At 42.7% G+C, this 24,029-nt stretch overlaps 2 protein-coding genes across 3 annotated transcripts; one reads left to right on the top strand and one right to left on the bottom strand.

Moving 5' to 3' along the window:
* Positions 1–946: 946 nt before the first annotated feature.
* Positions 947–14,359, top strand: mapkap1 (MAPK associated protein 1). Of its 2 annotated transcripts, XM_079735983.1 has the most exons (13): positions 947–1,105; positions 2,013–2,507; positions 4,303–4,341; positions 4,712–4,807; positions 5,584–5,732; positions 6,136–6,308; positions 8,185–8,361; positions 8,795–8,904; positions 9,785–9,892; positions 10,566–10,706; positions 11,268–11,405; positions 11,853–11,950; positions 13,455–14,359. In XM_079735983.1, the coding sequence occupies exons 2-13, from the start codon at positions 2,225–2,227 to the stop codon at positions 13,575–13,577; spliced, it is 1,635 nt and encodes a 544-aa protein (XP_079592109.1). In that variant the 5' UTR covers positions 947–1,105; positions 2,013–2,224; the 3' UTR covers positions 13,578–14,359. The 2 variants fall into 2 exon arrangements, with proteins under 2 accessions (XP_079592109.1, XP_079592110.1); XM_079735984.1 differs by lacking the exon at positions 4,303–4,341.
* A 3,757-nt stretch (positions 14,360–18,116) lies between these two features.
* On the bottom strand, positions 18,117–21,380 carry ajm1 (apical junction component 1 homolog; the record flags this gene model as incomplete). The annotated part of the gene is made up of 1 exon (XM_079734213.1): positions 18,117–21,380. The coding sequence occupies one exon, from the start codon at positions 21,378–21,380 to the stop codon at positions 18,117–18,119; it is 3,264 nt and encodes a 1,087-aa protein (XP_079590339.1).
* Between the last annotated feature and the right edge of the window lie 2,649 nt (positions 21,381–24,029).

Below are 24,029 nucleotides of genomic sequence, written 5' to 3'. Positions count from 1 at the left end.
TTGAAAATGCTGTAACTGCCACGTAAAACGACAATGCAATTCTTTAAAATGCATGAATGACTGACTTACATTACAAATCAATAGCATTTTAAAGTATTTATGATATAACTTTTTTAAATGTACAATTGTAGTTGATTAAATAACTGTAATTTAAATAAAACCATAATAAAACTTGCATCATATTCTTTGAATGTAAATGTAGGATTTGTATTCCAAACCATGCTCCGTCGGAATTTAGTGAACATCTGGCTTCTACTTGTTTATGTTGGTTCAGGCAATGGCCTGGCAGGATAGAGGGTGCAGGTTTTGCCTGCACCCTCTAGCCACCCTTTAGCTACCTGCTTAACCTTCCTCTTCTAAATGTTTGGGGTCAGGAATATTGTTTGTCTTTGCAATCAATAAGAGAACAGGGGAAATCTATTTTGACGGAAAGCTACTCATGAATTGTTTTTTGTGAAATACTATTTGTGAATTAGCATTTTTAATTACTATTTAAATTCAGAAGTAATATGTATTCCAACGTTTGAAAAGTTAATTTGATTGTTTTCCAGCTTCAGAATAAGATTTCTAAACATAACTCCCATCCTAAACCTGCAGTATGAAAACATTTCCCAATAGCAGCCTCTAGTGGCTACAGTTATAGCTATATCATTTTTTGAATTTCCATGAATGGACATACTAGTGGACGGGGTCGGGCACATTTAATTCTGGAAGTAGTTTCTATAATATACATTATTCAAGGAAAAAATAGCTGCAATAGAACAGTTATATAGTGCTGGTTTAACAGATAAGAGATCGCAATTTATTTGGGGGGTCTTATCCATATATTTCCTGCACATTAATGTAGCTTTACAAATTCCTGTGTGCCATGAGCGCAGCACGGGAAGTGCCTGCTTCTAACAGGAACTGCATCAGTCGAGACCGGAAATTCAACCTCTGTGGCTTAATGGCTTATGGCAATGGTGTTCGAGCAGTGTTTACTGTCGTTTTTCACTAGTTATATTTACGTTCTTCTCCTTGTAAGAATGCAACCCGTCACGGAGACGGCTAGGAAAATGCACGGGAGGTGCGCGGGATATCTCTTTAATCGGACTCATGGATAATGGTATGTTTAAGACATTATTCACACCTTAAACAACCACAACATTAGTAAGTTTCTTGCTGAATTTGGCCTAACGTTGTAGACCAGATAGACAACGGATATACTTCAATAACATACACCAATAATCAAAGGTACTTACTTGTTTACCTGATCAAAACTCCCCGTTATTGCATGTAATCGGTTGTAGCTAGCTTCGCTAAAACTAGCCCTATGACTCCGTAGGTTGAATGAAATCGAAAATGGATCAATCGATGATTCCTCATCAATGGTGACAACATGTACAAAACAGCAGGGCAAAGTGTAAAGCTCAAGATAATTCAGCTACGGCTACCTTCCAAATACTACACTAGAAGGGCATCCCTCAAAGACAACATAATTTAAGTTGACAATTCCAAAAGAGGTTTGAGTTATTCAGCCCGAATTGTTATATCAGGCTATAATGAGTAAACTCCACCCTTATTTCACAGCGATTTACTGAGAAAACAATTTTTCTTTTGTCTTTTGGTTGCAGAACCAAGTTCAGCTTTAAATTGTATTCGGCTTTGTTTACAGTATACACAGGACTGCGAAAACAGGTTTTGTCTTGTTTCATGTTTCATCCAAATGTCCAACTTGCTTCTAATCTGCATTTTTCCATATCGACCTAACAATTATAATAAATGGATGCAAGATTTCCGTTAATGATTAGATCGATAATCAATCTTGTGCTCTTTGGAATGTTGTTGTATGTTTCAGGCTCTATATGCCCGTTTTGTGAATGCATTTGTCCATGCTGGAAATTACCTTTGCTTCATGTTATGTAATGATTGTCATCAGTAATACTAATTTGTTCTTTCACCATTTCATCATTTTCTGATTAATGACGCTCTTCACGATTCTTTAATGTTCTCCCTTAACTTGACCACAACAGACAAGAAGACACGCCCTACCATGGAATCAAGACTTTAATCCAGAAGAGGAGAAGAAAAGGACTTTCTCTCCCTCTTTCCCGTATCCGTTATAAAGTAAAAGGGCACTGCAATCCAACAGAATTTGCATTGCACGAAGAAGGATTACGAACAAACTGTCAAAGGATAAAAGCCTTAAAAAACAACTTTTTAACTTCATAACTTTAAGTCAAAGATGGCTTTCTTGGACAACCCAGCCATTATTTTAGCCCACATCCGGCAGTCTCACGTGACCAGCGATGATACGGGCATGTGTGAGATGGTGTTGATTGACCAGGATGTGGACCTGGAGAAGTGCCAGCTGGCCTTTGTGCCTGGCAGCAGCTGTGGGTCAACGGGTTCAGGCCCCCTGATCGACGGCACCAACAGCTTAGGTGAGAACCATGGCTGCGACCTCTCGCAATCGATGGACATCACCTCAAGCTGGGACTTTGGCATCCGCAGACGCTCCAACACAGGTAGGCAACGCCCCATGGTGGTTTGATGTGGATGCGGGGAATGCAGCTTTTCTTACCTGGTGGGCCATCCGGCATTTGTGTTTGTGTGATTGTGAGGAGGGTGTGGTGCAGAGAGCATGCTTTTGCTGCTTGTGTTTTTTTTGGTCTGTTTATTTCAAGGCTGATGTACAAAATCTGGGCCACGAGGTTATATAGAAGGAAAAATAATTAGTTTGGTGTTGGCGAGTGTGTTGCAACGGGGTTGTTTGCTGTTGCAAAAAAAAGGACAATCATCTTGTAAAATCCTCCTCAGATTTTTTTTTATGTTCATTATGGAAAATCGCAGCTGCAGTAAGTTGTAATACTGCAGTCATGGTTTCATTTTTAAATTACGTTTTTCCTTCTAACATGGTTATAAGTTAGCTCTGCTTCATTCATCGCTACTCACCAGCATTGCTATAACACCATTGTCAATCATTGAACTGACATATATATGTTGTACTCAATCTAAATTATACTGAATAACCAAGTCCTTTGAAAATATCAAAGCACAATATATAAGTGTTCGCATAACAAGAAATGGATGTATCTATTTAGCCGTAGCATTTTTTAAATCCCTGGTTGTCATGGCATTGCATGATGTTATCAAATTTAAGCTGAGAGTGGGAACCGTTTGAAGGACGGCTTATATATCATACTTAACTGCAGTTCAGTGAATTAAATTTGGGAGAGAGGTCGCACTAGCTCAAGATCATGTTATGAATTGCAATTTAATGGCGCTCCAAGGAGGACGTTTAAAATATCCAGAGAAGAAGATGAAATGATTCCTTGGTTTGTTGCTTGTGTGCGTGTGCGTGTGCGCGCTTGCCTGCGTGTGTGTGACTGCAATGCTGATGTGGGCCCTGCTCAAGTTCTATTTTTAAATGGCAGCACCTGGATCCAGTTAATGTCTGGGGGAAGGAAGGTTACTCCTCTGCATTTAAAAATGAAAGCACAATGTATGCAACCAGAAAAAGCAGCAATACATGTATGGTTGAGCCAAGCATTTGGTGGAGGCACACTGGATGACTTGCAAACCAAACCCGACAATGTTACTGGTGTTAAAGATTACCCCTCACAATAAATGTATAGTGTGTCACTGTTTTAGCCAGTATTATTCCTTTAAGCTCTCTAAATTAAACGGCACTGTACCGTTTACACAAAAAAGTAGGCTTGAAATGTGTCATTGAAATACACATGCTCTCTTTGGCTGAAGCTAGTTTTACTTTAATTCTGGAATTCGGTGAATCTCTGAATAGATCATTGATATATGAGGTGTAATCTCATCAAGCTATCTACATACCAATCAAAAACACACCTTCAAATGTACTCTAAAGAAGTTGCTCCATTCTTAGGTGATCTTCAGTCTGTTTTTAATTGTCGGTTTGCAACACCCCTGGTTGTGTGGTCCGATGTTTGTGTGGTTGGGTGCCGTAATCAACATGAAATCAAACGGTACATGATGATTAATCAGTGATGTTCAATCACACTGTGTGTGATGGGCTGCAAGGCGAAGGCTTCAATGAAGGAAAAGCAAAGTAGGTATGAAGCTTGGGCTGAAACAACATATGGTGTGGTTGGTGACACGGAGCCACACAGGGAATCAAAGGGAAGAAGATCTCCTTTTGGCTCCTTCCAGATCAGTTCAATCGATTGTTTTGGGGGGAAAACTGGTGTCGCCGGTCATGGCTGTTGTTTTGGTTTTGGGTGAAACAAGTTGAACATGCGTTTGAGTGTTATTTCACCTAGCCTTCATCTAAATCGGCTGTTTTATCAGGATTCCTGCGTGACAGACGCCAGAAACCTGGGGTGGCTGGTAAGATATGAACAGGGCAAAGCCTTAGTGGCCATGTTTCCTGATCCCCTTCAATGCAACATGCCCCATGCTATTGTTCTAAACTTGTTTAGGAAAGAGTGGATTGATGACTTTGGATTGTTCTGTGCCTGTGCTGAAAAATAATTGAGCTCATATTAATGGTTTCCGTCTACTGCATCTACTACTCTTATTGCATTCGAAAGAACGGGGACTTCTTCAAAAGATGTGAATGTATGCAGACGATTTTCGCAAAGAATCTTATTTGGATGATATTTAAATTGTTTTCACAATATAGGTCGCAAAAATGTGCTGCGCTCATCCAATGTTGAAGGACAATACTTATGCAGTGTTTTCTTTCTTAATTTTTCAGCTCAAAGACTTGAAAGACTAAGAAAAGAGCGACAAAACCAAATCAAATGCAAAACTGTTCAGTGGAAGGAGAGGCCATCATCTTCATCGCAATCAGGTAGTGTAACCGTCACTTTGTTTTTGGTTTGACTTGGTTTTAGCCTACCCCTTCTTCATTATCTTATGCTTCTGTGCAACACACAAAAAATGTTTGGTCCACATGCTCACATTGTTCTTGGTGTAGCTGCAACAATGTTTTATACCAATGTCTTAATAATGAAGTATTGTTTATAACTCAGGGTAAATGTATTAAATTATTCACAAAATATCAAAAGATGAAACGTGTGTATAATTGGGTCCTTTAAGTATGGATTGTTATATACATTTGCATTCACGTAAGTAAGGTGGTGTTTCGTGATAATTTGGATTAAATATACTGTAGTGATTACACATTCAATGTAGTGACAAAAAATTCATGCTGGGCATTGCAAGTAAAATTCAAATAAATGTAAATGATTATTGATTAGTGGTATTTATTGTACATACGGCTGAATAATATGTGTATGCTGGTCAATTAAATGTACCTATTATTATATCATTAGGCCTAAAAGGACAATTACCTGCCACCTGGGCTTTAGTCGCTCATCGACTGTACATGATATCATGAAAAAAACGTTATTGTATTTCTTCCAAGAGTAAAAATCCTAAAATCATTACATGTATTCATAAATTCAACAAATGTGGCGTCATCCTCATTAGCAGGCTTGTACTTCCAACTGGGACGGGAATCAAGAACGGAGGGGCTTTAAACTTAAGCAGCCTAAATCCACCGATATGATAAGGAATGTGTTTGTGAGTGTGTTTACGTGTGTTTGTGCCAATGTGTTGCTGTAGTGGAAGACATGAGCTCTCTGTTTGAGAAGCGGGACCTGAGGAACCGAGAGCAAATCACAGGCTCCAAGTCCACGCTGTCCCTCCGCCTGGAACAGTGTCCCCAGCAGCTCAACAACCCCTTCAACGAGTACTCCAAGTTTGACGGCAAGGTGTGGCGTATGTGTGGGAAAATAATCCTCCTCGTGATTCATGAGTGGATATTTTTATGTGTATGATTAATTAATTTATGTTCTAAATCGAAGGGCTTTGGAAAGGTATTGGTTTCTAACAAATCAAGTTTCCAGTAATCTCATCTCAACTTTATTAAGATAATGTAATAATGTAATTGGAAAGTTTTAAGATTTCCCGGATGACTTGAATCCGGCGTCGTCCAGTAGTCTGAAACAAGGTATATTTGTGATTGTGTTTCAACGCTTTGTAAATGCAGTAAAGATAGGATGGATACAGGAAGTGCACAAGTTGTTAAGCTACATAGTGCCAGGTCAACACCTTGTCTTATGTCAAGTGTTTTAAGCTTTGTGTGTTTGTGCATGTGGCTTTGTCCGTCCCCAGGGCCACATCGGTACGACGGCCACCAAGAAGATCGACGTGTACCTTTCCATGCAGATGACCCAGGAGAAGCTCCACCCCATGACGGTGGTCACCATCGCCAACGCCCGCGTGCACGACCTCATCGGCCTGATCTGCTGGCAGTACACCGGAGAGGCCCGCGAGCCCAAACTCAAGTAAGCTCACCTCCATCCCCATCCCTTCCCCCATCAGCATCACGCCTCCTGAGGTCTCTCTTCAAGTTTCACCCTCATTTATTGTCACGCGCACGTCAGATAAGTAAGGGGGGGAGTCGGGACTAGGCGTGCTCGTTGGAAATGTAATGCGTGTCGTGGGTGCTAAGAGGCTTTGCCGCCACAAAGTGCATTATCTTTTTTTAATGGTATAATGTGCCAGTCATTAATGGACATGAAATCCTTGTATGCCAGGCATCCTCAACTGTGCAACATAACTAATACCTAAAATATATATACAGATGAAGTTGGCAAAACATAATAAATATTAATAAGTAATAAAACATATCTATTACAAAAACAGACTTTTATTTATATATTTATATTTTATATAAATTATAGTTTATTTTACTGCTGACTACATCTCTTTATTTATTTTTTATTTATCTGTATTAAAGCTCTTTAAAATAATATAACATTTATACTAATAAAACCGACACATGTATGTTACATTGCCTTTTTACAACCCACATATATCATAGTTATTTGGTCAGTGTTGACTCAAATGAAGGCTTAATTTTCAAAGGAAGATGGGCCTTGTGTTTGGGAAGCATTTTTATGCAGTCGTTTACCTGTGGGGTCTGCTCCTAAGGCCTTGGTTGGTGCAGGGCTGGCATTGCGTTTGTCAGAACACTTCCACATCATTTATAAAAGTCCATATTTTCATTGCAGATTCTTTTCCATCGCTTGTCTTTTAGACATGGATGATATAACATAGATGCATGATGAATGTTTACATGTACACCACAGAATGTACAGTATGCAGGAATGTGTTACATATGTTTCCCAAACAAAGTTTGTTTGGGAAACGTGTATTAGGCCCGCCACACAAACGCTGTTGAGCATGAACCTCATATCCCCATAATTCGTAATTTTTACTATCTTTTATAAATCGTGCTATTGGTCAGTCTTGGCGTCTGTCTGTGCGCTTTTACAAATATTTAACCAATGAAAAGTATTAAAAAAGAGCTTGTGTTCTCGTCTCTCCATTGGATCCTCAAACTGTCAGCTAAACCTCCCTGCTCCACTTCACTCCACTGTAGAAGAATACTCAGCAGTAGGGGAGCGCTGTTGGGAGACAGTCGCTGGCTTGTTTGCAATGCAAGGCTAAATAAAGCACTGGTTGTTTGACTCAGTACAGCGTTTTCTATACTCAAGAAACGCTAGTTTCTTGATGCTAGTCTATCAAGACTTATGTTTTATGTATTTGAGGCCTGAGAGATGGGAGTGGAGATGAGCGCAGGCAAGCCGCTATTGGTTGGAGTGCAGTTTAGTCTGGCACTTAATCTTTTATAACAACAGATTTTGGCGAAAGTTCTTCAACAACAGGAAAAGCTGAGCACACCGGTAGCTATGGTGTACTTTGTAATGTGTATGTTGATAAAAACTTAATGCGATTACATAACATTCTTTTGGCTGACACCTTTTTCCAAAGCTACTTCCAATAAGTGTTTTCAGCCATGAAGATACAACCCAAAAAGTGCAAGAATCATGCAAGTTTATAAAATGTATAAAAAATTCAAACAGTTTCAGGTGCTACAATAAAGAAAAATGAGAAAGATAACTATTTTCAATATTATAATTTCTTGCATGGGAAATTATTCGGTCTGAACAGATGCTTTCAATCAGCGATGGATCCTGACATCAGCAGTCTGATGTCAGAATGGTGCAATGCTGTAACTCTCTCAGTTTGGCCATGATAAATAAACGTCGCCTGACATAAATTGACACACTATAACACACTGAATAGCGCCCTCTATAGTCCCCCCCCGCTGTCCCCAGTGTGAAACGGTTCCTCTCCCTCGTGTGTTGTTCCCAGTGAGAACGTGACCGCCTACTGCCTGCACATCGCCGAGGATGACGGCGAGGTGGACACGGACTTCCCCCCGCTGGACTCCAACGAGCCCATCCATAAGTTCGGCTTCAGCACCCTGGCGCTGGTGGAGAAGTACTCCTCGCCCGGCCTGGCCTCCAAGCAGTCTCTGTTCGTCAGGATGTGAGTGGCCCTGAGTGACAGTTTAGAACGCAGCCCGGGACTTCACCTTGCCCAAGTGACCTGTAAATGACTTGGAAGTTAAATGACTTGGTGCTAGTGGCTCAGGGTTTAGAGCGGGTTATCTTGCGACAGTTAGGTGGCTGGTTTCATCCCCGGCTCCTCCTAGCTAAGTGTTGTGATGTGTCTTAGCAAGACACCCTTATTGTTCCAGATGAGTTTTGCATGGTTGACACCGCCATTGGTGTCCATTCAGAGCAATTCTGTTTGATTACAGCTAGGGGTTAAAAAGCAGTACCCTTATAGTGGGGCATTCAAAGTTCTTAAACCTACTGCTTGATATATCGTGTGTGTGTGTTGTAACCACTCAGAATTCCAGGTCAATCCAGGTAAAGCCCGCATCTTAATATCCCTTTCTGTCCGTCCCTCCCTCCAGAAATGCTGCTCACGGTTTCTCCCTCATACCGGTGGACAGCCTTAAGGTGACCATGAAAGAGATTCTCCAAAAAGCACTAAAGAAGAGGAAAGGCTCTCAAAAAGGCTCAGGTAAGCGATCCTCGGCTCTCGTCAGAATCAGAATTTCCTTAACCAAGAACCTGACATCAAAAGACGATGAAACAGTGAATTCACATACCTGTTCTGTTCATTCGCACCTGCGATCCCAATCTAAATCCCGTCTTTTTGGTCTGAGTCATACTTAGTTGATGGTGTTTTTTTTCAAGAAACGTATGATTCACATACAGACTTGTCCGTTACAGTTGTTGGGGCCTGTCTGTAAAAAGATTAGTCAGGATTCAGAAAAAGTCGAACAAGCAACTCGGAGAATACAACAGGCGTTTACTACATGCTATAGCTACATTCATCAATCATCATTCACTATTTACCATAATATTCCTATTTCACCAAAGCCTTCAAGGAGATGTTCAAATCCAATTGGTCGTTTTATGTTGTATCTATTGCCTAGCCTACCCTTACCATCAAAGTATTTCAACAGCCATCTCAAATGTGAGGTTGTCAAAAGTGTGTTTGGTTCCCATCCCCAAGTGTGTGTTATTTGCTCAGCTTAATCCCCCTACCTATCAGGAGTATTTAGTCACATATTCTAAATCAAGCTAGTGTCGTCCCGATACCAACATCCAACTTCCTACTAGAGTGCTTATTTGTTTTTTTAACTTTAAAATGTATAGTTATAGTTAACATGTAACACAAAAACGTCTCCTCGAACCGGAATGGCCATGAAATGGCGACAAACAGTCACGGGCCGTAAAGTAACCAGGATACCTAACGTCGTCAAATACTAATACTGTACTGAAAAATAAAAGAAAAACAATTTTTTTTTTACTGAAATTTTGTGCACCGAGTGATCATCAGGCCCGCAGCGGACGTCCCCCGGTGAGTGCTGATGTGGTGCTTGTTGGTCCCTCAGGGCCCATGTACCGCCTGGAGAGGCAGACGGAGCCCAACGAGGCCGTGGATTTGGAGTGCACCCTAGAGAGCCAGAACACCCTGGAGTTCTGCCTGGTCCGCGAGAACAGTGAGTGCACATGTAGAACCTTGGATAGCAGCTTCAATCATAGCCAATGTATCGTTCTTACCAATGTGCTAAAGGTATAGTACCTCTCATCGTAGTACATGTATAGTCCCCCCTATCGTAGTCCATGTAGAGCGCTTCCCAACGTAGTACATGTATAGTTCCTCCAAACATAGTACATGTATAGTACCTCCCGAAAACTATAATTGTGTTTATTCACCACTATTTAGATTGTCTGTGATAAAGTACTTTTACTATTGTAGCACAATGTGTGTTTCCAGGATTGGTCTTAAAGACTCCCAATTTAGTAAATCCTATATACTTATTGGGTCTGCGAGTGAGTTACGTGTTCTTTAACAAGGGTTACTATTTGCAATATCTCTGGGTCCGTTCCCAGTTTAGGGGTGTCCCGTGTCCAGGGAACAGGGCCAGCTCGTTCAACAGCAGACACTGGTGCACTGCCATCAGCATTCATGGCAGACTTTCAAAAACGTCAGCCTCCTCGATTTAACGCTGCTGGGAGAGAGATAGGGAGAGAGCTAGGCGCGGGGCTCCAGCTGGATAAGACACGAACCCGCTCTCATAAGAGGCTCATGAAGTAGGCTGTGGATGTGAGGTGGAACATGAAGGAGCTGTTGCATAACGTGTGGGGGCGCTCTGTGCCGGTGCCGCGGAGGCTCGCGGGGGGAGGAGAGTTCTGAGGAGGACCCGCCCATCGACATCACCACGGTGCAGGACATGCTGAGCAGCCACCACTACAAGTCCTTCAAGATCAGCATGATCCACAAGCTGCGCTTCACCACCGACGTCCAGCTAGGTACACCCCCCCCCCCCGTCGCTCACACGCTGCCCTGCGGCTCTATGTCCTGCCTTTTATTCCATCATTTTCATTATTATTTTAAAAGAATAATCAATAGCAAATGACCGTGCAGTTATTAAAGAAAAGGCGTGGTTTCAATTATAGTACCACGGCATAAAGGATTTGCATCAATGGCTAAATGTCATGTTGAAAGAGATTCTAATTATATTGTGAAGACACAGAATTAATCCATTAATACAAGTATGTTTTTATCATTAAGGACAATATGTAAGGAGGCTCCCTCTCTAGTTTAATCACATGTTATGGATTGTGTATCCCGTGATGAGCGGATATGATTGTCAGTCAGGGGTTTTTGTTCTACTTTAAAACTAAACAGGTCAAGTATGTTTATTTATATTTTTATTATTATCTTTAAATCTCTTCCAATCCCCCTCTTCTCCACACACACACACACACACACACACACACACACACACACACACACACACACACACACACACACACACACACACACACACACACACACACACACACACACACACACACACATTCTGGCAGGCATTTCCGGGGAGAAGGTGGAGATCGACCCGGTCACCAATCAGAAGGCCAGCACCAAGTTCTGGATCCGCCAGAAGCCCATCTCCATCGACTCGGACCACCTGTGTGCCTGTGACTTGGTGGAGGAGCGCAGCCCCAGTGAGTACCCCACCATCCCACCCCCACAAGCTACTGACGCGGCATTATGTAAACCAGAGAGAAGTACCAGGGTTCTTATGGGACTAAAAAGACGCAGGGCCTCATGAAGGGGATTGTAACAGTTATTAGTGTCTGTAACAGTGTCTTATGCTACCTTTTGGCCTCGATCTGACTGTATTATTGGGTTCATTGATTTAAGTTTTCTAAAATCGGTTCTGGTGTTTATGCATTATTCCTGGACCCCGGGAAGACTAGCTGACTCAGCATTCTCCACGAACGGGGATCCTTTAACGAACAGAGAGACGATGCCGCTGTGCACGTACATATATAGACGGGATTATTGTTATCCTTGTCCTGCAAAACAAGAGGGATTCATTTTTAAGTATATAGCATTTTTTTGAGACTGTAAAGATTCCAGCTGGATGACCTATTCTCTCCGTCTCGCAGGTCACGCCATTTTTAAGCTCACCTACCTCAGCAACCATGACTACAAGCCCCTCTACTTTGAATCTGATGCTGCTACCGTCAACGAGATTGTGCTGAAGGTAAGTCAAAACCACAGTAAAAATAAGCTTTCCTCTGGATTTGGGTTTGTTGACTACACCCTGCAGCCGTACCACAGACCACAGCTTGTCTACTCCAACACATGAGGCTAGTGTTGGGAGCTGGAAAGAGGGATCGCTTCTATGAGTGTGTGACAATTAGAGCCATTAAAAAATTAGTCTCATCAAGGTTTGCTTCAGGTCAACACCTTTTGCCTTCAAGAATATCCTGGGTCTCCCGCTTTTAAATTTCTTTAGGACAAAACTGTTATTAAATATGGATTCAAACGTTAATCCCAGACAGTTCACCTGAATGGCATGCACTTATCCGTGAGTTGAATGGACTGGGTCAAAGATAATCCGCTTACTTGGAGTATAAGCAGGATGCTGCCGTAGATGAATTGACTCATCAGCAATGAGGATGTGAGTGCTCAGTGTTGAGAATTAGTTAAGCTACTTCTTAGCTGGGTTGTTGCTTATTGTAAAAAAAACACTTAGATGCTCCTCTCCTTCCAAGTCTATAAAAATAAAAAACAGTTTACTTGAGTAGTCGAGTAAAAAATGCTTTAGGTTCCACTTTTGAGTTGTAAAGAGCAGAAGAGAGCAAGATTTGAAGATAAACAACCCTAAAAAATCCGCTCCCTCCCTACCTTTCTCTGACATCGAGGGTTCTATTCATGCATCTCTGATTGGCAGGCAAGATAGATTCCCTGAACCAATCAAGGAAGAAATGCGGTGGTTGTTGTGAAAAAGGTCTCAATTGTCTCAATTGTCTCATAAAGAGGCTGCCGCAGTCCACTCAAATTAGATAATCTCATAGTACATTTCACTTACTAATAGCTGACGGCTATGGCATTTTCCAACAAATTACACTCCCAATTATACACTTTCATCTAACCTACTGCACCTTTTAACATCTTGTCTTGCAAATGCATGTAAAGAAACAAGCCACCAGCCATCCTGACCCTGCAGGGACATGACCTACATCTCTTGTCAATGCTTGAGTTTACTGGAGCACATATAGGTTCTACTCCGATTACTATTATTAGAGTGTTGAATCTGCTTATGAGCCAAAAGGTCACAGACCTGGCCTGGGACCAGCTGCTCTGTCTAATAAACACCAGAGAGCATGCTGAGCTTTAGAAAACCGCCACACTCCTAATAAGCTCATGGAAAAAACGTTGAAGGGGTGATACCAAACATTGAAGCCAGCTTTAGAAAAATATGCCTAGTAGTGCTTTGTCACAAAATGAATGAAACGACAGTTAAACCACAAAAAAAAAAGATTTGTATCTTTTACACTCTGACGAAACCAGCTTGTTTTATCATCAATTATTGATATTAGAGTCACCCTTAATGTGATTTTTTTTTTTTTTTACGACAACAACCCTCTTTTACGACAACAACCCCCGGGAGAAAAATACAAGCCAAAGACCCTTGACGCGTCGCATAGGACACGACTCATCGCATTGACGAAGCCCTCGACCTCTGACCCTTTGACCCCCAGGTGAACTACATCCTGGAGTCCCGGGCCAGTACCTCGAGGGCCGACTACTTTGCCCAGAAGCAGCGCAAGCTGAGCCGCCGCACTAGCTTCAGCTTCCAGAAGGACAAGAAGGCCGGCCAGTAGAAACGACTCGCGGGAGCGTGGCTGATTTTTTTTTTAATCTTCTCGCGGGGGTACTAAGGGCGTGTGTACGGACGTGGCCTGACGCATCGGTCGTCACACACACGCGCACGCACACACACGAGGACCGCAGAGGAACGGGCCAAAGACAAAGCGTCATAATCGAGAAGGGAGTCCAGTTCTTGAAAGGCTGGACGGACTGAAGGACAGTGAGAGGGGGGACGGGGGGGATGCCTCTGCCTTGAGGGGGAGCTGCTGTACCAGCGACCCCATCAGCCTCGGTCGCAGACGGGTGGTCTCGACTTGCAAAAAATAAAACCTTTTGCTGCAATTTTTCAATCGTTTATTTCTTTGGCTTCTTTTAAATTCATTTGTTCAGACATGGTTGAAAACGGGGAACCCATTGTCCTGTTCTGCTTGTGTCGAGCAGAATGGCTGATGGTAAATTATGTCTGCTGTGTGTGTCCCTTTTCCTAAAAAGTTTGTTAATTAGCCGCTTCTTAATTTAAGTATATTTTAATTAAGTTTAAATGACTCGGTCGTGTGTAACGAAGGATGGAGGAACACGACCCTAAATTTAGTTGCTGCATTTCTGCTTCTGTCCCACTTTAGATCAAGGGGTAAATTCTGTCAGACTTTGTACAATGACAATGTAACATGAATAACATTGTATTTTGCTTTTACATTGAGATTCTGCTGTCATGGTTTGAAATGATAGCGAAAACCAAACCATACTACTTTGCCAATTGCAATTCCATGCCAGTAAAGGTCACATTGTAATTTTACTCTTCCATCAATCTGTCATTTTTTGACCTGCTTAGCCTATAATTCTCTCTCTCTCTCTCTCTCGCTCTCTCTCACACACACACACACACACACACACACACACACTGAGAATGATGTGCACATTATATCCATTGAAGTGCCTTGTAGATTGATCAATGTTGGGAAAACATTTCAGCAAAGGTCTTCATAACCTCAGGGCAGGGGAACAGTGTTTCACCACCAGTTGGGTTTGCTGTTAAAATCGCGGGCGGTACCCAAACTGGCGAGCTAGAGTTTAACTTTTCACCATGCAGCTGGATGAACACCTCCACTTGTGATGTCATAAGCAGATAGGTCTTGAATTCGCTTGTAACGGATCGTCTCCACCGGAGCCTTTAGCGTCCTAACTAATGAGTGTTCAACTTCGATAAAGCTGTCACAGGAATTCATGGAAGGTGCATAAAAAATCGTCGAGCTTCAATTGTTGAAACGCAGAAACGGTTGTTTCATTGTAAAAATCTACATTTTGGTACGCTCCCTGGGGAGTAGCCTACATATAGCGGTGAGTTACGTGGCATGCAGTTTAGCCCCGGGTTAAGAAAGGTGTGTTTGCAATGAGTTGGGAAAATCCCAAGTTTTCAAAACTTCTTTTTCACATTTAGTTTTTAAAACGCATGCAACTAAAACATGGACATTGAATCACTTATTTTGAGTTTGTTTATTGATGTGTTTGAGATCGGGTGTCCAGTCTGCTGATTGGCTAAGCTCTCGCCTCCACTAGGATCAGCTTAAAAGTTATTAACAGCAAGAAAGTTAAATCAAAGGGATTATTTATTTTATATGAAATCCGCTGTCGAAATGGTGACATTTGTTCTCGGCACACAGCGTAGATAACGCAACAGAACCCTCTGGCGCGACCTTGTGGTTGTTTGTACTACATCGTATGTACGAATGTTTACTTGACAAATACATGTCCAGTACAAGAAAAAAAAGATTAAGAATAAAAAAAAGATTAAGATAAAAATATATAATAGCTATATTCAAAGGTAAATATAAAATATATTCGCAAAGGTAAATATAAAAATACCACCATCATGTAGTATCTCCCCCAGGCTTTGATTTGGTGATCCTTTGAATTTTTAATCTTGTGTAGTATGTGCAATGAATGTGTGTGTCATGGTGCCTTGAGAACACAACGAAGCATGTCCTCTTCTGCCCCAGATTCTGGCGACCCGGCACCATGACCCATATTCTATTCACAGTGCAAACTGAGGAACACATCCGCTTATTGTCGGGTTCACAGACCACTCGCGGTCCATGTCCCCATCGCTGTCTCCTGTGATCAGGACACTAATGCCTTGCACTCAGCTTGTTTCTCTTTGAGCATACTGTAAGCTATCAACAATGGCTCTAATGCAGAGCCTTGGGTCCTGCAGAACATTGTTGGTTGGCTGGCCAAAAGGCTTTCTTTCGTTCTCTCACTCTTTTTTTAAAAGCAGAAAATCAATAAGACAGGACTTACCCAGGTTCCCATTCAATTTATTAGTTATGTTTTATAAACAGACACACTCAGATACATATATTTAAAGAATAAAAAAATACAATAGTGGGCCTTTTTTTCCCCTCCATTTTCACGGCGGTGTCTTTGAATTCCCGTATTTAACTTAAATGGCGGACAATTGTAAAAATCACTTTTCTCAAGGTGTCTTATGTAGGGTAGTATTTTCAGAGTTACTTAACAGATCAATCAAGCAAGTGTTTTTCTCAGCTTCATGAGAGCTAAAAATAGAAAATATAATCACATGCAGCCATCAACATCCCATTTTCATATATATATAAATACACACAAACATATACATACAAACGTGTGTATATATATATGTATATGTATATATGTATATGTATGTATATATATATATATATATATAATTTTTATATTTGTTTTCCACACATTATTTCCACACATTATTCATCCTATATGGATTATCTGCTATTACAAAAATAATAACTCATGGGCCACGGTGGATGCATGTGAAGGACGCTGCGGCATGAAGTCATGGGTTGAATTAGCAGTCTATCAGGGGCAGCAGCATAGTGTCTAAAACCTGACTCCAGAGCCAGTCCTCCTACATAGCCACCTGTTCTGTTTCTGTGAGGGGTCGGTTGAACAATTACATTGTTTTTATTCTCTTGCCTTCAAATTCACTATTTATTTTTTTAAATTTTTCAATGCGTTTCAAGTGATGTTAGGAGTATCAGCAAACGTTAAATAAGAGTTGACCCAAAACATCATGTAGGCCTAGCACAATCCAACCAAACAAATAGGCAATGTGGCTGCATTGTATGAAGGGGTGAGTATAAAACATGTGACTCGGCGTATGTCGAGGGTCGATAAGAAACACAAAAGGGATCAATCACGCATGTAACACATAAAAGCGTAGCAGAAGTACACAACTAAAAAAAATGTTCTTCAAGCATTTAAGTAACAAGTTAGTTATTGTGCCAACTCCGGCTTATCTTTTTCTACGGACATAACTCGAGCTGCTAAATTTCTCTATATTAGAATTTGTAAATATTATTTTTTTTAGAAAAACTCACAAGAGCACCATCTTCAACTTCGTAGGAAATTGCACGGTTTCTTGGCGTGATATACCACAACACCATGTCATCGATAACGTAGCACATGTTCATGTGACTAACGCACTCACTATTCACAGTGTTTCAAACAGCACAAGCCGACACTACTGTGTGGCTGAGAACTGGCACCATTTCAGTAAGAGTGTGTTTGTGTTTGTGTGTCTTTTTTTTTTTTCTTCCTTCAAGTCCTGTATTACTCCGGTCAATTTGACTGGCAAACATAAAAGCACTACTGAGATATTTATCGTCACACGCCAATAGAATTACCATGAGAGCAAGAGTTACAGTGTAACATTAGGCTACTATCTACGCCGCATGAGGAGTGCCCTTTGTCTTTTTTGTATATTTTCATTCTCATCCAGTAAATGCAACTATATCTTTCCCGACAAGTGATATAGCTCACCAATTTCAAGTCAACAAACATGATCAATCCTATCATTATAATATAATAATATTTACTCATATATAATCATGTATAATATAATATGATATAGTATAGCAAGTCCAGCTACAATAATGTATTATAATAAAAGAAACGTTTAAAGAAAAGTTTTACACAAATGTGATAATTACCCTTTTCAAGCAAACCTTTGCATAGAACATATGTAGCTAGGAAAAATAACTTTCATGTTTTCTGCATGGTATGCCATTAAAATCACATATGAAAAATAGTCACTTTGTATTCAATCATAGGTATGAATTACACAGTTGACTTTAGGAATCTATGATTTAAAGGATATGTTCATTAGCGATTTTTAAACAAATCAAAATACTAAAATTTTGACCGAGGTAATGCCCACCTAAAAGAAAGCGGGCCATTGTAAATATAAATAACCAGGCTACAGATAAATGACTTATGTAGTGGAAAAGTACATAAATAGGTTCAAAAACTCAAATAAATAAACAATATACTGTACTCTTTCTGCATCTGACAGGCAATATTCTAATAATGAATAATACTGACAACGCAGACATTATATTTACATATACAGATATATATATACGTCTCTATATAGAGAGAAATATATATCTTCGGATAACAAAATTCTTATCTACATTTTCACAATCTACCTCATATATAAATATGTGTAACAATATATATGTATTTCTAAACATATATATTTCCAGAAAAAGGTGCACTTAAATAATGTCATCCAGGAGATGGGGGGTGCCCACCCAGTCCAGTGTCCTTGGCTCGGACGCAGCCATGATCATGCACAAGAACTGCTTACCTGTCCTCTTGTCTATGGGGTAAATAGTAGTGGGTGTGAAGCGTCGGTTACTTTCAACAAACTCGCACAGCTGCTGATAGACCTGGGGATACTCGTGTCGCAGGAAGACCCCTCGGATCCTCAGCTCTCGCTGGATGTTGATGAAGCAGATCTCCCGGGCTTTCCTGCCTTCCTCTCCGTCCTTGTCGATGTCCGCCGTCCCCGGCGGCGGCGTCAGGATGAGCGTCTCCATGTCGCTCTCCTTCTTGTGTACCTTCCGCTCCGGGCTGAAGGAGGCCAGAGCTACCTTGGCGTATTTACGGACGGTCGGCGCTTGGTGTCGCGGCGAAGGGCCGTCAGGCAGTTGATCGCCGACAGCGATGGATACATTCAAGAGGAAACATTCGTTTGGGTCGTACTCCTTGCCGGCCTCGTGGAGCTCTCCGCAGTACTCTCCGAGGTTGTCCTTAAAGCCGTCCAGCTCGCGGAGGGACAGGTACGTCGGGGACATTTGAAGACTGTCCAGCCCGAACTGCAGGAAATTACTGGATGACGCAGGGTTTGGAAAACCGAGGAAGAGAACTCCCCGTCCCCTGGAAAGGAAGCCTACTTTGGCGATGCGGGAGAAGGCTTTGTGGACTTCTGCTGTTTCCCGGCAGTGCTTGATGATGTGGCGGCAGATGCTGCCGATTCGTCCATAGACACAGCTCTCTTTGTGAATGTCCCAGTCCTCCCTTCGGCAGTTGCGGGAGCAGTAGTAGGTATAGCAGCTGTGGCAGGATTTAAAGTACAGACACGCGTTGAACAAGGTCTCGGTCCGCCTGCATTTGTTGTTGGAACACATCATGGTGTCGTCTTCGTCCGGGCTCTGATCAGGGGAGCACTCGTCCCCAGCCCTCATGGTGTCTGCTCCCTCCATATCTCGAAAGGCATCTGTATTCATTTTTATTGATTTGGGCTGTTTGTCCAAGGGCGGTGGTTCGGCCTTTCTAGATAGAGATGCAGCCTCTTCTTCATCTATGAGTTTCTTCAGTTGATCTAGAATATCTTCGCTCGCTCTTCGGCTGGGCGGTTTGTAGTCGGTCACGAGGTCGGCGAGGAGCTCGTCGAGTTGTTCGAGACTCTGCTGAAGAGACGCACTGTCATGCGTCTTCTCTTTTGCCAAGTTTCCAAAGCAAGTCACGTTGTCGTGCTGTAAGCCCTCATGAGCAAAAGCATTCCTCGAGTCCAGCATATCCCAGCTGGCAGAGCGTCCTTCTGACTTGCTCAGGAGTCCCGGTCGAATGTCGTTATCGGTGATTGTTATTTCAGGGGTTACAAACCATAGCTTATTGGCAGCAGAGTTCGTCATCTCGGTCGGGCTCTTATCGACTAAAGAATTATCAGACATGGACAAGGCTGCATAGCGTCTTGGTGAGCTGGAGAGATTGACCACCACCGGTTGGGGCTTGTCATCTGTGCCTGCTACAGGCTTTCTGGGGTCAAGCAGGTCATCATAGCTCTGCCCGCGATGTACGGGACTCGGTTGTTCCCTCTCCACACGAGAATTGAGGATATTGTCCCATGACCTTGAGTAGGATTTGGACTCTGCACCTATTCTCGGTGGCTCCACGCATGGGTTGGCATACCATGTCGCCGACATCGGCTCTTGCCTAACCTGCCTGGTTGGCGTTACCTGGGATACATAAGAGGCCGGGTTGGTGGAATACCCTGATGCATCGGAACCGTACCAGTCGTCTGTCTTTGGCTGGACGACTCGGGCGTGTCTTCGACCCTCCGTGTAGTAGGCTCTGGCTGGGATGTGATGTTCGGGCGGTAGTGCATACACATCACCGGGATAGAAAACCCTGGGCGGGGCAGTTTGGACCTGATATGTTCTGGGACTCTCCGCTAAACCCGTTCTGGTTGGAGGCGTCTGGATGATGTAGTGCCCTGCTTCTGACCCTGCGTAGCCTTTAGGGTACACCGCCTGCACCGAGTACTGGTAAGGGTCTACTTCAGTAAAGTAGGACCCGCTTGCTACGGCGTGGACCATGTGAGTCCTCGGATCCTGTACATATTGTACTTTGGGGGAAAAGGACTGCCCTGGTATGTAACGGTCATCGTGGTAGTAGTGAGTTGGCTGAGGCGCGGCCGTCGTGACGTACCTCCCCGACTCGTCGGCGTAAAAAAAATTGGTTGGCACGTTAGGACTTGAGTGAGCTCTGCGCTCCCTCCCGTAGTGACGACCGCCCGCCGAAGGCATTTTGTGTAAAGGGATTTCCGTGGGTCGCGGGTGACTACTTGGCATGCTGCGAGAATACTGACGTGCCTGTCTGCACTCAGTAACAAAGGAGTCCGTGGGGGTGGTCGTCCTCGAGTACGAGAAATGCCGCGGCACTGTCAGGCTCCTATGGCCCCCGCTGTGGTACCGCTGCCAGGGGACCTCCGCTTGAGGGCTGGTCTGTTGGCGTCCGTGGTGGTGCAACGCCGCCTCGTCGGGCTTGATGTCCACCCGACACCTGACGTGGGGACTGGTGGCCGGTTTCTCCAGCGAGCCCTCCTCGCCGTACAGTGGGGAATACCTGCTGGCGTCGGTCATCCCAGGCTGGAGCTTGGTGGGACGCACGTCCTGCATCAGGACTCGGGCGGAGCCGGTGTAGGAGGGGTCCCGGCGGGGAGAGACCTCCGGTCGCCAGTGGTGGTCGCGGGGCGCCCGGTGGGCCTCCCGCCCCCGCCGCCCCGCGGGGGGCTGCCCCTCGAAGGACACGGGGGTGAGGTTGGTCTGGACCCGGGGGGCGCTTCTCGATCTGGTCCTTCTCTTCTGCTCCGGGACGGCCTGCACCTCACGGGTCATCTCCGGCGCCATGTGCTGAGGGGTCGTCCGCTGGCTGAAAATGTCTGGTGCGGAGAACCGGTACCTCTGTTGGCGGCCCAAGGCGCTCCAGGCAGCGGCGTCGGGGTTGGCCGCACCCCGGCGGTATGGGGAGTCCATCGCGGAATGATGTTTGGGGTATTGGTGTGACTTATCGTTTGAAGAACGCCAATGCCTTTGAGTCGAGATGTTCTGATTGTCCTCCGGTGTGTTTGCGTAATTTAGAGAATCACATTGTTCAGAGGGTTGCAAAGACTTAAAGTGTGACGAAAAGGGGATAACTCTTATATTGTGATGCACATTTGATACCAGTAAGTCAGGCGGGTCTGTGCGTGTCATCTTAAAATAACTCTTCTAGTTTTGTCCGTTAAGTTGGTGTAACGATGATTCCCCCTGCATGAGAGAAAAGGAAAATCCAGTCAGCCATCTTCCCATCTTTCTAAATAAAATAACCGTCATATCTCCAGCTAAGTCCTGTTCTGAACGTACTCATTCTCACTTCATTAAGTAAAATTCATATTTTCACCATATGCTGATATACACATTTCTGTGCTTCAATAATGTCTGATTTATTATGCTGTTTAAAGTTTGACAGCTATTCAGACAATATTACTGGCAAACATCATGATCAAATATATATTTCCAATGTGTACACATGGCACACACACACACACACGTTTGTGGTTTTATCCCCAGTGTATTTCAAATGTCAGCTTTTGACAAGTGGTGCTACATGCAGGCTCCATGATAGGTTAAACTTAGACCGGCTGTCCCCGAAAGCACAGCTATGCTGACAGTTTACCTGCGTGATGTAACTGTGCTGTCAGCTACACTGACAGCACACCTACATGATGAAACCGATGCTAGCTATGACATAGGGTTTGTGCCATTTCCTTTATGACACATTCTAATATGCTGATAGCTTAACTGTCCATTTTATTAAGAGCCAGAAGTTCACCGTTTGGCTAATCTCTTGAGCCATGTCCCACCCTTGATCCGATAAACGCAGTAAAAATAGGCATCCCAATTTGACAAATAACAAGGTAAATATCGGAAAAGCAGACATGTAGGCTAATGATGTGAGACAAGCATCTGGCATTAACCGAAGGACTGCAATGCTTTATATTTTGCTTCCTGTGTGTTCTGTGGGTGTGTGTGTGTGTCTGGTGTGTGACTGTGTGCATGCGTGAGTTGAAGTCGATAAGTCACAGAAACAGGAGTCCTGGTGCCCCCAGCGAAGCTAGTTCAAAAATAATAAATCAAAAATGAATGGCCCATAAACATACCCGTGTTGTCCAAAGGTACACGGTTTTGTCAAAGTCTACCTTTGTTTACAAAGGGCTTTTTTCTAACAGGTTTCACAAACATTTATTCTTTTCAACCTCCCTCTCTTCCTTCCAGGCCATCTCCTGTATCCTGTTTGTTCTTTAGAACGGCTTGGCCCATTTATGCCCGGACTGATCGCATTCATTCCAATCAGCCACGGACTCTCAGCCAGTTTCCCCCCCAGTGCAGCCAGTCCACTCACTCCACTACCCCAGTGGTTTCTATGCCACTCCATCTATTGCAGCTTCACTCCACTGGCTTTTTAGAATAACCAGGCCGCTCAAAGCTGCCTGGAGTATTATCAGTGTGATGGCAGTGAAACAGTAGCAGAGTATTTCGAATGATTGTGACTGATTATTTTTTATTTCCAGAATGATACAAGTATTTGACAGTACTAGGCTAACGGCTTTGAATCCAGGATAGTCTATGCAGAGATCATCTTCTTTTTTCTATCACACTTTTTATCCAACACACTATTTGCAGATACACCTGATCAGATTTAGACTGTTGCCGTATGACTTATATTTAGCTTGCCCTGTTTTTTTTGTAGGGTTGTTGTCACTAGTACGTAATAATAACCCTCTATAGCACGATATACCGATAAATAATATATTGACAGTCCCAAAATACATAATAAAACTAGCCAGATGACACTGTTTTCAGGCAGATTCCTAGCTTTGTATATAACGTGTAGTTCTTTGAACGGCTGCAGATATCAATAAATAAGACAATGGGTACATGGAATCCAATTTGGAAGAATCTGGTCTCACTCTAGAATCCCAATTACTAACAATAAATACTTCCAGTTCCTCTAATCTCGACAAACACATTTGGCTTTGAAACGATTAGACTATACTTCTCCCTTTATAAACCAATGGTGGAGTCTATATAATAAGGAATTTGAAAAAGGGATAGATACAAATAGAGAGGAATCGAGAGAAGCAACAATACCCTGATTCTAAACAGTTTAATCAATACTTAGCATGGATTCAATACGTAATATTGACAGCACAGCAGTCTATATTTGAGTGTGACACAAACAATCAAATAGTAGATTCCACCATCCTGACAATATATGAACATTCATTACTGGAAGACACAGTTACGCAATGAGTTTGACATGAACATGAAAGACCCACGTGTGGACATCATGTTACAGATAGCCTGAAGGCATTATGGGAATCAAACACAGATCCTTTAGAGTGGGAGAAAAACACACCCTTATCTCCACAATAGGACTATTCTTCTAATCCTACTCTGAGTAGATTTAGAATCAAGCATCCATTGAATTATTACAAGTTTGCTCCTTCCGTTACAGCACAAGCAAGTTACTCTATTTCAAATACAGTAAGACTATATCTCTTACTTTAACCTTTTCCTAACCATGACTTTACAAAGGGATGGATTTAATTCAATGACATGACATGATGAAACAACAGCTCACCTAGTTGCATTAAACATTTCTGTTTCACGCCCATCCAAGTTTTCAAGCAGAATACAAAGCATGCATTTCCCAAATCAAATACGGTTCCAAACAGCAGCAGGAAATGAAATACACATATATATATAATACATCATATATTCTACTCAGTACTGAAAGAGCTGTATATAGTGAACAATGGATGAAAAAAATACATTTTTTTGCAGTGCTTAATGAAAGGT

This window comes from Pollachius pollachius (genome assembly GCF_949987615.1).
Source record: "Pollachius pollachius genome assembly, chromosome: 4".
NCBI classification, from domain to species: domain Eukaryota; kingdom Metazoa; phylum Chordata; class Actinopteri; order Gadiformes; family Gadidae; genus Pollachius; species Pollachius pollachius.
The sequence above is the reverse complement of the archived record's forward strand: the minus strand, read 5'-3'. Positions and strand labels throughout refer to the sequence as shown.

What these genes read in the sequence shown, in the direction of transcription:
- mapkap1 (XM_079735983.1), top strand. Translation starts at nt 2,225, where the DNA reads ATGGCTTTCTTGGACAACCCAGCCATTATTTTAGCCCACATCCGGCAG. An exon ending in CAGTCTCTGTTCGTCAGGAT is followed by an intron (nt 8,362 to 8,794) that starts GTGAGTGGCCCT and finishes CCCTCCCTCCAG; the next exon opens with AAATGCTGCTCACGGTTTCT. An exon ending in TCAACGAGATTGTGCTGAAG is followed by an intron (nt 11,951 to 13,454) that starts GTAAGTCAAAAC and finishes TTTGACCCCCAG; the next exon opens with GTGAACTACATCCTGGAGTC.